Source organism: Diceros bicornis, chromosome 15 (genome assembly GCF_020826845.1).
Source record: "Diceros bicornis minor isolate mBicDic1 chromosome 15, mDicBic1.mat.cur, whole genome shotgun sequence".
Classification (NCBI taxonomy): Eukaryota; Metazoa; Chordata; class Mammalia; order Perissodactyla; family Rhinocerotidae; genus Diceros; species Diceros bicornis.
In genome coordinates, this window is record NC_080754.1 from 27,516,201 (window position 1) to 27,531,877 (window position 15,677).

The following is a 15,677-nucleotide window of genomic DNA, read 5'->3' on the forward strand; positions in this document are numbered from 1 at the left end:
AGTGTAGTAAGGATGGTATTAGCCACAATGGGCTGGTGTAGAGCAAGAATGTGAATTGTTGCTAAGTTTCTTAGATATGATATCAGTTTCACAGTTATACTGGAAAGTCTCCTTTTCGGGAGATACATGCTGATGTATTTTAAAATCAAGTGTCATGGTTATCTCACTTTCAAATAGTTCAGACACCAAATACACATACACACACACAGAGCACATGTGCAGTGTATTCCTCTGTTTTTCTCTAATTCTCTGCTTGCCAATAGGAAAACTGAGGTCAAGAGAGAGCTGTTCATAGGTTAAGGCACCAGGATTATACATAATTCTGCCTGAGAGTGACTGATTAATTTTGAAGGGATTTCTGCTCCGGGCAGAGAGAAGCAACTGGGCAGTACTGCATCAGCCCCAGGATTGTCTATCTTGGACCACAAACCAATTGTAATTTGGAGACGGAACATCAAATGTGAAATGAGCATGTATGGGTGTCTGTAAATTGAACATTGGTTGGGAGAGCTATGTGTCGCCCTGATAGCTGGTGTTAAAAATAACCTGATGTTAAAAATAACCTGAAGCATGAGCAAAGAGTTCAGTGTGGTTGTCAGGTAACCCTGCTACCAGTTTCCTTCAGGTTGACCTTTATTATTATTATTTTCTATCCACATCTCTTAACATTTTCCCCTTCTGGACCTTCCCTTGGTTCACTTAATACTTAATGAGTACTGTTTGTGTGAGTTGGGGGAATCCAGGACAGGCCAGATCATAAGCTCTGAAACTAAACAGGGCAGAAACCTTGCTCTCAAGCATCTTATACTCTAATAAAAATAGAAAGGCAAGTACACAATTACCATGATTATGTTCATTTAACATAATCCTTTATGATTTGTAACTTAATTACATCTGCAAAGACCATTTTATCAAATAAGGTAACATTTGCAGGTTCCAGGGATTAGGACCTGGTATCTTTGGGAGACATCTTCAGCCTACTACAGATGGGGGACACAGAAGCCCACTTCTAAGAGTTGTTATTTGTTATCTGAATGGCTGGCTGGCTACTAGAGTAAGCTATATTCAAAATGATACCCTGGTTCTCAGGCAGCCCACGCTATGGTGCTTTCTTGTGCTTACTTTATGTTTCCTTAAACTCTCATTAACTAAAGTAACATGGGCATGTCTCTGCTGCTTGCAAATTGAGAGCCAAACTAGCAAAACAGCTGACTTAAGAACAGTTCCTTTTGCATATAATTTTCACACTGTAAATTTACCAAAATTTCAATGGTTGTAGATCTTCTCATACTATTGGTTCAGTCCATACTTACCCTCTCCACCTATGGGGGTTGGCCCCTTTGGTAATGCTCATGCTAAGTGATAACACCCCCCCCCAACCCCGGTCACAACTGATTGGATCAGAGATAGGCAATTAACTAAGTTGGACCAATCAGATTCTCTTCAGGGACCCGGAACTTAGACACTGCTCACTTGGTTTCTGGAACTGACATGGGTTGCTCATGTAGCCCTGAAAAGCCATCTTTTGTCAAGTGAAAGCCATTATGTAGCCAGAAGCAGAGATAAGTGACCACAGGGACTCAGAGAGATGGAAAGTACAGCTGCCTTGGTTCTTAATGGCTTCCCTGGTTAGAGACTCAAATGAAGCCGAGCTACATTTCTGCTTGAGGTTAATAGAGAATTTTGCCCCCTCCACCAATTGGGATAGTAAATTTCCCTTTTTGCTTAAGCAGTCTGAGTGGCTATCTGTTATGGGCTACCAAAAGAAATCTGATTAAGAATGATGTTTCACTCCTGCTTTAAATACTTCTTACCTTGCTTCCACAAAATTATTCATGCTCAATAGCTAAAATGATGCTGTACTTGGGTAACTTTTCAAAAGATCCCTCTAAAACTCCAGAGATTGCCCATGATCATTAGTCCTTCCTGACATTTTATAAACATTATAATCACTGGCTAAGCACAATATTATGATAATATTGTTTTCATTTCATAAAACGGTGGCACAGAAGGCATCTTACAGGATGTCTAATTCAACCCCTCCACTTTCAAGTAAGAAAACTAAGGCCCAAAATGGCCAAGAGCCTTGCTCAGTGCTGGGATCAGAACCTTGTTTCTATCAATACTCACACCAGGGTCATTTGCCAATAAATTTTTTTTAGGGCCAAGATGGTATTTTCTTTTCCTTAAACTCCACGTGAGATCACTAAACAGTATTTACTGATTGCCCACTTCATTGGTTAGGACTCTTTTAGCTGCAATTAAAAGTCCAGCTCAAATAGCATAAGCAAAAAAAAAAAAAAAAAAAAGCCTCCAAGAATACACTTGTTTCAGGCTAAAAAATTACTGTGAGGGTGCTATCTCTTCACCTCTAGGAAAGACTTTCCACAAGGCGGGGCACCTATAGACTCACATCCTATCAGCTTAGCTACCCCAGCAGTACACGCCTGACTATCCCTGGACTTCTCAGTTATGTGAGCCAATGAATTCCTTTCTATTCCCTTAAGCAAATTTGAATTTGGTTTCTGTCACTTGCAACAAGCATTCTAAAATTGAGTTTATCAGAAGAGTTTGACACAAACAAGGATAATGATAACCTATCAGATTCTCCCTTCAAAACTGTGAATATAAGAGTAGGCAGTATAAGCAGAAGCAGCAAGAACATGCAGAGAAGACAGCAATCCAGGTGATGAGGAAAAGGAACTTACTCTTGACACACTATCTTGGCCTGTATTCTTTACCTCTTCTTTCTCTTCTCCACCCTGTACCTTCTGCTTAGTCAGAGTTTCTGCTTACTCATGACTTCACCTTATTTTTGGTCTCACCAGTACCATGGTGTGGATTGCTACATAATATCCTAAACTGATTTGACCCAGAACCCTTTTTTTAGAAACAGCAAAAGGTAATTGTCAGCAAAACCTTCTGGGCTTTACACAGAACAAGCAAGAACAGGTTTCCTCTTCCAACTTGATAAGGCTCCTCATGACATCCTAGGATCCAAAATAACTCATGTTATAACTAATGTGGTGACATTTGGATCAGGATGTGGGTTTCCCTAAGGCAGGAGGCTTGACAAGACAACCAAGATTCTTTGCAGGCAAGTTATTGTGCCTGCAATTTTCCTGGATCCTCAAGTTACTTAACACCTCTGAGTCTCAATTCCTGGGGCAATAAAATGGAGGAAATCACCCACTTCATTGACTTGGAATAAGAAATGAAATACATGTAAAATGGCTGGTACCTGGTCAGTACTCAGTGAGTATTAGTTCTCTCTCCCCAAATTTTAATATCATTTACTATATGAAGTAGTACTCAATTATCTTCATTTGCTCAAATGCCTTAAAATTTATACAATGGAATAGTATTATTCTACATATGACAATTTAAACAAAGAATCAGGATTTTTTTTTAACCTAAAAAAAGTTTTGCTGCAGTTTTTCAAATGTTTTTATTGGATTTAAAATTCATTTAAGGGATATACAGATACGCAACTAGTTTGATCAGCTACCAATATATTTTGGTATCCCTTTATTTTTGTACTCAAGAGCCAGTTCACTTTTTCTCCATGTTCAATACTCAGCTTTGGTAAAATTTTGCCATGCTCTTCATCTGTTACTGAAGCATTAGTGTTTCCACCCTGCTTCGTATAAGTTGCTCTTTTAGTTTTCTTCCTGTGGGTATGTTTTGTAGGACTCTTCTGTTTTTTCTCAACTTCACTGCTTACATCCCACAACATTATCTTTCCGTCATTCCCTCCAGTAAGCAGCAAATAGGATTCTGGCAGAAAGCAGACCTGTGATACTCCCAAAGCATGGCCCTTAAATCCCAGTTCCTGTTCACACTTGACTCCCATCACCCTAAAGATTCGAACCTTACCATCTTCTGCACCACAACTAAAAATATTACCACATGATGCCACAGACACAGAGTGGGCTAGAGCAGGGTTTAAAAGCTGACCAGATGATTGTGGGCTTTCCATTTCTTCTGTCTCATCCTCCTGTAAATTTGTAATCCAGAGTGGCCGGGCTTTCTGAAGGTTCCACAGCATTACCTTTAAATAAGAGGAAGTTACACAGTCAAACAGAATTCTAGCCATTTTGCTCAACTATCATGCTTATTCCACTTCTAATAAAATCATCAAAGTAGTCTGAGAATGAAAGCAAGAATGAATGAAATTTTCAGCAATATTAAAAAAAAAAGTTCAGACGGCACTGCAACATGCCAGTGGAATGCTACCCTGGTACCCAAACTAGAATGCCAGTGTAGTAAGGTAGACTTTAGAAAACAAGATCCTGAATAACTTTCGATTAACAAACCAATTAAAGGGTAATCCAAATTGTTAAGCAGTTGCCAGTTTAAGTCATTCTACCCTCATCTCTGCAAGTAAAATTGAAGATTATGAAATTTATTAATTTTAGTCTTGCTGGTTACAAGCAAAAATGCCTTTCAACTAAATAAACTAAATCTGGACTATCACTGAAATAATTTATATCTGGAATGCTTTTCCTTTCCTTTCACGTTACCCTAATTATCTACCCTAGGGGCTTAGTTCAAGTCCCTGTCCCTTTAAGAAAGCTTTCCTAACTATTCCAGCCCACTTCTCTCTCTCCCATATTTAATTGCTATTCTTTTAATTGACATATACTACTAGCTTGTCAGTTTCTTGTGATTTAATTCAGCTTTGCTAATGCCTAGCATAATGCCTGGAAAAGAAGAGAAATTCCAAACATGTCTGTTGATTAATTTGACATCCTGGTGTATCTGGCTTTTTGTTGTCGTTCCCTGTCATGATCTTGGACTTACTAAATTGATTTAAATGAAATGCTAATTAAAATCTATTTAAAACAAAACAACAAGCTTCATGAATTGATTTTACTCTATAATCTAGTGATTCATTTTTTTCCTGTAGCAACCAATTTGAAAAGGAAAATATTCTTCATACTTTCAGAGAATAGCTAGCTATATTTTATCATCTCATATTATGCCTGAATTATGACTCATAATTTAAAATGAACACTAGGATAAGCATGACCTTGTTTAGATAGTCAAAAATACAGATATGAACTGACAAGATTATTACTGCGATGATATTAAGGATTTGGTTTTCTTTCAGAGTAAGTTCCCTCAACTCAGCCTACTTTCAAAAGAAGTGACATTGAACACTTATATTTTGCTTCTACTAGGGAAAGCACTGAAAATCCTTTTGGATTGGATTTTTAACATTATACTAAGTGGCCAGCAATTGTTATTTGAGTGAAGCCAAAATACTAACAAACTGAAATAAATTAAAGAAATATCAGAAATTATAACAAAAATGAATGGTACTAAAACTTGATGTGGAAATAGTCTCTATAAAAAAACCTGAACACAAGGAAAATGGACATTCCAGAATCTGCTAGCTTAACTGTTTTGGCAGGTATCCCCAAGTTCTTTCTTGCACAGCCCCCATAATGCCTGAATTATATTTTCTGTCCTCCTAAGACACCCAAACATGAAGTACCCCCAAAGTGTTTTCAGCAGCTAAAACATTTTTGTATTTACTTAAATCATCTAAATGTGTTAATAGCCATCCTAGATTCCACGAATTCAAGAATCATTTCCAAGTATTGAAGATTCCCAAATTGTTCCTGCCTGGACATTCTCTTTATACTTCTTTACTCTTCCTAACTGACAAAGATTCCAAGGTATTTCATAATTTCTCAACTACCTGTTCAAGTGGTAACACCCTAAGCAGGAGAGCTAGAGATATTGAGGGAAAAGAATATAACAGTTTGGGGTTTATGGACCTATAAAACATCAAAGGGAGAGAAAGTGGACAATTGACAAATGTTCAGAAGTGAAAGCAATCATATCAAGAAGACCCGCTCAAAAATATCTCCCCCTACCAAAACATTTCTTTCCACATAAAAGATTCATTTTCAAGAAAAAAAAACCCTCCTCCCCAAACATCTATGGACAGCTAATTTTCCACAAGTGAACCAAGAACATACAATGGAGAAAGGAAAGTCTCTTCAATAAATGGTGCTGGGAAAACTGGACAGCCACATGCAAAAGAATGAAAGCAGACCATTATCTTACACCATACACAAAAATTAACTCAAAATGGATTAAAGACTTGAACATAAGACCTGAAACCATGAAACTTCTAGAAGCAAACATAGGCAGTACGCTCTTCGACATCAGTCTTAGCAACATATTTTCAAGTACCATGTCTGACTGGGCAAGGGAAACAACAGACAAAATAAACAAGTGAGGCTACATCAAACTAAAAGGCTTCTGCACAGCAAAGGAAACCATCAACAAAACCAAAAGACAAACTAACAACGGGGAGAAGATATCTGCAAACCATATATCTGATAAGGGGTTAATATCCAAAATATATAAAGAACTCATACATCTCAATAAAAAAAACCTAACAACCCAATTAAAAAATGGGCAAAAGATCTGAACAGACATTTCTCCAAAGATATACAGATGGCCAACAGGCACATGAAAAGATGTTCAACATTATTAACTATCAGGGAAATGTAAATCAACACTGCAACGAGGTATCACCTCACTCCTGTCAGAACGGCTATAATTAACAAGACAGGAAACAAGTGTTGGAGAGAATGTGGAGAGAAGGGAACTCTCATACACTGCTGGTGGGAGTGCAAACTGGTACAGCCACTATGGAAAACAGTACGGAGATTCCTCAAAAAATTAAGAATAGAACTACCATACGATCCAGCTATTCCACTGCTGGGTATTTATCCAAAGAATATGAAAACACGAATGTGTAAAGATACACGCACCCCTATGTTCACTGCAGCATTATGCACAAGAGCCAAGACTTGGAAGCAACCTAGGTGCCCATCAAGGGACGAATGGATAAAGATGTGGTATATATACACAATGGAATACTACTCAGCCATAAGAAACAATGAAATTCAGCCATTTGTGACAACATGGATGGACCTTGAGGGTATTATGCTAAGCGAAACAAGTCAGCAGGAGAAAAGTCAAATAACTGTATGATCTTACTTATAAGTAGAAGATAAAAACAACAAACAATCACATCAAGACAGAGATTAGACTGGTGGTTACCAGAGGGGAAGGGAGGAAGGAGGGGGGCGAAAGGGATGATTAGGCACATGCGTGTGGTGATGGATTGTAATTAGTCTGTGGGCGATGAACATGATGTAATCTATACAGGAATCAAAATACAATGATGTACACCTGAAATTTATGTTATAAACCAATATTACTGCAATAAAAAAAATTTTATGCCTTAAAAAAAGGAAAAGAAAAGAAAAAAAAAAAGCCTCTTCCACGTGGCATCCTGATTCTTAAGTGTTGGTATTAGTGATCTTTCAAATGCAAAATGGAACAAACCTTTGAACCATTTATTTTCAGATGCAAAAATGAGGGGGAAAAGAAATCAATGTGTAGGCTACAGAAATATATGATAGTTTCAATTTCCAAAGGTCTTTACGAGAAAAAATTGTATTTGAGTGGTGAGTACACAGGTATTTATTTAATATTATTCTTTATACCTTTATTATGTTGTTATATGTTATTCATTATGTTATTCCTTATACATTACACTTACATATTATAAATATTTTGTACCTATTTAATAAAAACTAAGCAGTCTCAAGTGTCTTAATAAATTACACTTTGTTCTTAAGGTCCCTGCCTCTTTGAGTATGCTTTGCCTAATTATTTAAACCTAGCTAAATCAAAGGATATAATTTTTATAATTTCTATAATAACAAAGGTGTGTTGATGTGTGTGGTAATAATTCAGTTCCTGCCTTAAGATAAAATATTTGCTCAGAGAGAAATAACTCTCAAAATTAACCTGATAAGAACTCCCTTCCATGGGGCCAGCCCCGTGGCGCAGCGGTTAAGCGTGTGCGCTCCACTGCTGGCGGCCTGGGTTTGGATCCCGGGCGCGCAGAGGCACCGCTTGTCAGGCCGTGCTGTGGCGGCATCCCATATAAAGTGGAGGAAGATAGGCACAGATGTTAGCCCAGGGCCAGTCTTTCTCAGCAGAAAAAAGAGGAGGATTGGTATGGATGTCAGCTCAGGGCTAATCTTCCTCACACACACACACAAAAAAGAACTCCCTTCCATGATTATGCCTATATTCTTGGACTCCCCCACAGGCTGGCTACTCTTAAAGTTTAGAATAACACTGGATAACCAGGTTTTAAGAAGTAAACTGTGGAAGAAATTATAGTTTCAACTTAGTTAATGAAGTAACTTCTTAAAACCATGGTTGTGTTGGGGCCGGCTGGGTGGTGCAAGCTGTTAAGTGCACGAGCTCCGCTGCAGCGGCCCGGGGTTCGCAGGTTCAGATCCCCGGCACGCACCAACAGACCGCTTGTCGAGCCATGCTGTGGCAGCGTCCCATATAAAGCAGAGGAAGATGGGCATGGATATTAGCCCAGGGCCAGTCTTCCTCAGCAAAAAAAGGATTGGCAGATGTTAGCTCAGGGCCGATCTTCCTTACAAAAAACAAACAAACAAAACCATGGTTGTGTTGTCTTAGCCACTGTCGGTATTTTACAACCCAGGGCAAAAGTTAATCAACAGTGAACTTTTAGCAATTCTTGGCAGTGAAATCAAATAAGCAATTACCTAAACCTCCCTTTCACAAAATATTTCCTATACTATTCTCTAGCAGCTGCATGCCACTAAAATTTATTGCCTAGAACTGGGGGAAAAATGGTAAATTCTGGATGCCCACTTCTTATCTAATCTGAAGAATATAGGTCATTTTTGCACACCTAATTGTTTATTGCCATCCCTAGTAGTTAGTTAATGAACCAATGATTGAAAACTGGTAAAAGGATGAAAGAACGAGTCAGAGACACTACAATCTGCCTACTTAAAACAGATATCCACCTGGTTGTGCAGGTCTTTCTGTATAACCAAGAAGGCAGATTATCACTACTAGGGTAGAAAATGTAGGAGGTTTATAAAGGGCCTGGTCAAGACCCAGGAGTAGAAAAGGAGTTTAGAGATCGTAGGGTCACTGTGCCCCATAAGTGTAGAATAATTCTCAATAGAGGCACTATAGACATTTTTGGTAGGACAATTCTTTATTGTTTAGGGACTCTCCCAGCACTGCAGGACATCCACTGATTCTCCCTACTAAATACCAGTACTTGGGGAGGAGGCATGGCAGTCATAGTGACAACAAGAAAAATGAGCCTCATCTATTTCTAAATTATGAAGGGGTGTGGAGAGTGCAGGAGGGAGTGGTAATAATCACTGGCCAAGATGGTGGAAAGACAAGACTTTTGATGCTATTATAGAATCACGGAGTTTTAGAAGATACTGTATATAGTTGAGAATGTAGATCAAATGCCTAGAACAGTGCTCGGCACAGAGGCCATCAATAAACAATGGTTCTTTTTCTAGAAGTCTTCTGTTCCCAAACCAAGCTTTTCTACCACACTGATGATATTCTGGTTGAATACCTCTGGTGTAACAGAGAAAAACTATAGGCTTTGGAGCCAGAGAGACTGAGGTTTGAATCCCAATTCAGGCAGCTGTGCAGACACTTAATTTGAATCTCAGCTTCCTTGTTTGTAAAAAAGAAATAACTATCTATCAGGATGTGATTAGAATAAAAACTAATATATATATAAAGCACTGGCAAGTACTGGCAAGTACTAAGTGCTTACCAAAGAGAAACCATGATTATTCTCACTCCAGTGATACAAGATTTACTCTCAAGAGGAAGCACATTTGCTGTGGGAAAGTTCAAGCTATTTCTAAGCTTTATTAAACCAAAATCAGCTTCCCTATGATTTCTATTTAGACCAGCATATGCCACTTTTTCCCCTCATGAAAACCAAGAATTAAACACCTCCAGTTCCCCACATAACGGGGTTTCTAAATATATCTACTCTCCTGATGGCTCTCTCTAAATTTGGGCTAATTTGTGACGTTCCCTTCAAAACTCAGCATTGAATACAATCCTCTGATCCTGCTCACCAATACACAATATTTCAATTAATGCATTCCAAAATTTTGAATTAAAAACAACAAATCCAGTATCTCGAACTTTTTTTTGTTTTTTTAAAACAGTTTGTAGAGCGTGGGTGATAAATGCCTTTAGCACGCCCCTTTGTTTAAACAGATGTTCAGAATCAGATATTTGAATTCTCAGGTTTTAGGAATGTATTAAAGCACAGAGAAAGGAAGACTAAAGGATTAATGATTACTTTGTAAACAAAATCTACTAGGCTTTGTCAAGTTAGCACTAAACATGCAGGAGAAGTAAAGCTTATGGTTCATAAATAGACAAGACATGTTAATAGAGAATAGAAAAGGCAAAGATATATTTAGCCCAATCAATAACCTGATTCTGTTAGCAAATCCCATTTAGAAATTAACCAAGTCCTCTCTGCAAAGCATCACCTGCATATCCAGTCCACATGACACCAGGCTCTGAGGCCTCTGAGGCCGAAAAGCTACAGAGGAACAGATATTGGAATGTCTCTTCAGTGATCTGCTAACTTTCTTATTTTCCAAATCTAGGATTTTGATTGCCCCGGAGTCATCAGCAGAAGCCAGCAGGTTTTCAGTTTCATTCAGTGAAAGACAATTGATTTCTTCTTCATTCACGTGAAAATGGTCCAGGGAATCTTTGAGGGACCTGACATCAAGTATGCTAATGGTTTCTCCATGTGAGGCATAGAGCTTGGTGGGGCAGGAGGGAGAGAATAAGACACTGGTAACATCGTTAGCCCCTTGGAAGCGTGTGTGTCCTAATGGAGTTCCATCTTTACCCCAAGCCATGAGATCTCCACCCTCTGCCCCAGAAGCCACTAGCCCTTCTTGACTTGCGTTGAGGCAGAGAATAGGAGAAGAATGTCCACCAGTCCATTTGACTGCCATATTGGCCCAGAAGACTCTGCGAAAAGGGAGAAAAAACTATAATCTCATGTTTTATATAAGAACTTGGCAAATGCAATAAGCAGTATTTCATTTAAGTATTTTTCAAAGACATCTAAAAAAATTCAATCAACAAAAAAGACATTTGAAGATCAAGTCCACAAAAGCCTAGCTGAACACAGGGTTGAGGTGCACCTGGCTGGCACATGCCTAAGCCTTCCCTTACAATCAGGGACCCAGGTAAGCCTGGTTCTCCAGCCTGTGATGTGAGGCCCACGTAAGAATAAACACTAAATATATTTATTTTAAATTAGGAAAAATTCTTTTCAAGAGACAGCTGCACAATCATCAGGTTATATCTTTTACTTGAATAATGTTTTAGAGAGTGAGCTCTGGACTAATATCTGGGTTTGAATATCTACTTCCTGTTAGCTGGGTGACTTTGGGCAAGTTACTGAACCTCTCCGTCATTCACTTTCCTTCTCTATAAAATGGGGTAATAATAATAATAATAATAACATCCATTTCTTAGGATCACAGAGGATTAAATGAGATTATATATGCAAAGCATATATAACAGTGTGTGGTACATAATGAGTGCTCAACAAATATTACCATTATCTCTTCTATTTTTATTAGTCTGGTCAAAGTGGCATCATATATACTACACGAATGGTCCTCAAAGTATGGTTTCCAGAATAGCAGCATCAGTATCACCTAGGAACCTGTTAGAAATATAAATTGCCAGACCCCACCCTAGACCCACTGAATCAGAAACTCTGGGGGTGGGGCCCAGCAATGTGTTTTCAAAAGCCCTCTAGCTGATTCTGATGCGTGCTAGAAGTTGAGAACCTGTACTACACCAACCATCATCTGGGGAATTGGAACCCTTGGGTCTTACCACCAGAGACTAATTCAGTAGGTTATATAATTTTTATTCCCAAAACAACCCTTCTGACTGGTATTATTCCATTTTACAGATAATAAAACTGAGTCTCAGAAATATTAGGTAATTTGCCCAAAGTCACCTGGCCCTTAAGATTTGTATATGGGATCCAATATAAAGAGACCCCAAACTTTTAAATAATGAAGACTCTTTTCTAACAATTTCACTTGTCAACAGTTTTACTTGTTAATATTCTTTGAAAGCACAGAAAATGATGAAAAACTACTAATAATTCATTATTGCTTTTTAACTTACAATTCTTTAATCACATTATCACCTATTATCACTTATACAACAGTAGTACCTATGTACAAGATTCAGATTTCTGATATGCTAGGCATAGCAGATCTATAAACTGGAATTGCCATATAATACTACCCTGCCTTAACTGCCTATTGAGCAAAGCAAACAAGGAAATCACGGTAATTTATGAAACTCTAAATGGTTAGACAAAAGAAATCTATCTCAATAAAATTTAATTTTTCATTTCACAAGCTAAGGGAGAATTTATCTAGTGAAAAACTGCCATAATTGCTTTACTACTTTCAGATACAATACCTGAATTTAGTCCAATGATAGAGATAAATTTCCTAATATTGTTTTGCAAAATCATTTAAAATTATCTAGCATTCTACCTAAAGTTTCTATTTCCAACACAAAGCTTATTTCCTCCCACTTTTCGCCACACACACACAAAAGTCACTAACTAGACTGCAAAAAATCACTAATCTGTTAGTAATCAAAGTAACAGAAACATAGTCACAAAATCAGATACAGCAATTTTCAGAAAGATGACAAAATGGGAAAACGACAAAAAGATACACTTTTTATTTCAGCAGACACACTCAATCAGTATATAGAGGAAACTAATTAACTTCAGCAATAAGCTTTAATGGGGAGGCTTGGAGAGGAAATGACTCAGAGGAAGGTTAAGAGAGGGAACCCTGGTGGTTTGATTTTTGCTGACAAGTACTGAAATATTAGTTAAATAATTTGCTACCATAACAAAGACTCTTGCCAAATGTTTCAGATAAACCAAGAAAAAAGGACACAATTTAAAATGAAAGGTATTAATATTATTTAGGCCTAGGAACTGCCATCTTTAGTGACTACTGACATCACATGATAAAGACAATATCCTACCTTAAAATATGAAATTTAAATTAAACCATTGAAAAGGCCATTTAAGTTACAAATAATTCTGTTACAAACCTTTAGAATTTTGATCCCTTATTTCCTAAGTTAGAGTTTTAATTTTTCTATGATGAATCAACTTTAAAGTCCGGAAGTCTGCCCTCTACAGCTTTAGGATTTTGGGTGCATATACATTTTGGATCCCTGCTGGGATTTTAGGTTTTCTCCAAGACACGCATGAGGCAGGGTTTCTAGTACTTCTATTTCTCCATCACAGGTCTACCCAAAGGGGATCTAAGTAAATGCTGACTGGCAGACAAAAGTTTTAGCAGGTTTTTTTCTGATATAATTCTTTTCTGAAAAAATTAACTCAATTCTAAAGATACCTTTGGTTAAGCTCCACCCCAAAATGTGAGGTCAGGCAATAAATGGATTTTGTACTTAAAGGGACTATTATAAACAACAACACAGTTCCTGTAAATTTTTCCATAATGGAACCAGTAGTAACTCTGGTTCTATTAATCTCACAAGATCAAGGTCAGCTCTACTTTCACCTCTGTGCACCAGAGCAAAAAACAAACTACACTTCCAATCTCTACATCACATGGATATTTACTGATCACCTAGCTAGTCAGAAAAATAAAAACAGAGACCTATTATGGGGAATATTAAGAAAAAGAGTTGGGAAAGCCCCAGAAATCCATACACTTTGAGGCTTTTAACTTTAGTCAGTCAACATTTATCATGCAGTGTTTATTAGTGATTCAACCAGAGCCCTCCAATCACTTGTTTCCTTAGACTGCAAAATTAAAATTATTTGAAACACATCCAAAGACTACCATCACAAAGTGTTCAACAATCAGACAGACTGCTGTGGTAGAAGGTAGTGGGAAAAATGTAGATTTATTATCTAGGTTAAATCAAAACAGTCTTTCAGAAATGAGTTGTCAAGCCACTGTTTCTTGTTTTTCTCCTACTGGGACTGGAAAGCCTATCAGAAATAGGTAAGTGCCACTATCCCCATACTCAGGTATCAAGTCAACAACGCTTCTCTTCTCATATGTAGATGCCTAAAGGATCAAGCACAACAATTAATCATATCCTATTGTGAATAACTACAATTAGATAGCAGATTCCTTCCAACACCTAATGACCTTTATTCTAAATACTCTGCTCCAGTCACATCTCCACATACTCACTTGTCTTTTTTAAGTGTCTGTGCTTTTAAAGCCTAGTTCTTTGCCCCCTTCACAGAGGGACCAACTCTACTTATCCTTAAAGATTTAAAAGAAACTTAAGTGTTTTTCCAGATAAAACTTGGTCTTCCTTCTTTGGACGTCCTATGGCTGAAAGCTGAAAAATGAATATTGAATTAAATTCCCTAGTCTGAGTTTACACGATCATTCAAATAATATAATGAGAGAGAGTCACTATCAATATATTAAGTACAGGTCAACTTCTCCTCCCATGTTAGGATTTTCTAAAGTTGGTCTTGACGTGGAGAAACTGGATAGCAACCAAAATGACTGAAGGGCTGTGGCACTGGCACTAGCAAGAATGAAAAGAATCTGGGTTACTAAGTGTGGAGAAAAACACATCTGGGAAGGGGAAGTAACAATCAAACACCATGTATCTGAGAGTAGAGAAGGTAGCTGCTATTTTTTGTTTTTAGCGGAGAACAAGAAATGGATTATACACAGCAGGGGAGCTTCTGGGAAGATTTCTCACTACAATAAAGGCGAGACAGTGGAACTGACTACTAAGGGAATCTGCGAACCCTATTATAATAACTACCTACCTCAGAGTTGTTTTGAGAATTATATAAAAACCCGCATAAAGGTTTTATGTAGTAGTAGAATGCCTGGCTCAGATGATAGTTATTTTCTCTTACTAGGCATTCTTTAAAGGCTGTCAAAAAAACTTTTGGGCCACCCAGGAAAAAGCAGTACGATCAAATAATGCGGAAATTCTTTCCCTTCCAAGCAGCCATCTATAATTACGGTCTCCACGTCATTCTCCCGACTGGAATGTCTAATTAAACAAAAACACACTACCTTAATCGGCCTACTGATGTAGGAAAGACTGGGAGAGGCCATATTTTGTCCAGAAGAATGTAGCACTCAGTAAGCACTTTAACGGCACTTTATGGTTATCCTAACGTTTGCGGGGTGGGGGGCAGGGAGGGAGGGAGGGAGGTTCAAATGTGGCGACCTTATTTTCCGAATATACGCTGGGGCACACGTTCCGCTAAGTCCCGGTACTTACCGAGAACGAGAGGGCCTGACCAGGAAAAAGATGACCTTAGCTGCCAAAGGTAAAGAAAGATCCAACTCAAGCCGAAGGCGGCGGAGCTAGGAACTGGCTAGCAAGGAGAGGGAAGTTCTATGCATTAGGTTGGAGTCTGAAGCAGGGACCTAGCTAACACAGGGAAACCTCACAAGAAAAGAGGCCCAGGAAAACCCATGAGGGACCACGCGACCAAAAAGAGGAAAAGGCACAGCACGGCAGCCACGAACGCACCGGCACCAGCCCCATACCTGCGCTTCCCGCTTGCCTCCTCGGCGCCTCGCGATGACTTCACTCTCGGGCGCCCAATCCCTTCCAGCGTCGGGCGCGAGGCGCCTCAGCCAAACAGTCACATCCGGGGCCGAGAGGAACCGCGAGCGAGCTGGGCGTGCGCCCTTGCTTCGTGCCCTCAACCCGCA

General features: G+C 38.6%; 2 protein-coding genes across 4 annotated transcripts in view; both read right to left on the reverse strand.

The window, feature by feature from the left end:
* The window catches only part of SMCO1 (single-pass membrane protein with coiled-coil domains 1), a 35,681-nt gene extending 33,844 nt beyond the window's left edge, over positions 1-1,837 (reverse strand). Inside the window, 1 exon segment of the mRNA XM_058556528.1 lies at positions 1,815-1,837. Within this exon segment, the coding sequence (XP_058412511.1) occupies positions 1,815-1,837 (23 nt within the window).
* A 1,261-nt stretch (positions 1,838-3,098) lies between these two features.
* On the reverse strand, positions 3,099-15,670 carry WDR53 (WD repeat domain 53). 3 transcript variants are annotated; one of them, XM_058556026.1, is made up of 3 exons: positions 15,510-15,664; positions 10,416-10,911; positions 3,099-4,051 (listed from the first exon to the last, which is right to left on the reverse strand). In XM_058556026.1, exons 2-3 carry the CDS (start codon positions 10,893-10,895, stop codon positions 3,458-3,460), a joined length of 1,074 nt encoding a protein of 357 aa, XP_058412009.1. In that variant the 5' UTR covers positions 10,896-10,911; positions 15,510-15,664; the 3' UTR covers positions 3,099-3,457. The 3 variants fall into 3 exon arrangements, with proteins under 3 accessions (XP_058412009.1, XP_058412008.1, XP_058412010.1); XM_058556025.1 differs by lacking the exon at positions 15,510-15,664 and adding an exon at positions 15,238-15,493; XM_058556027.1 differs by lacking the exon at positions 10,416-10,911 and having other exon boundaries at positions 15,510-15,670.
* Positions 15,671-15,677: the final 7 nt, after the last annotated feature.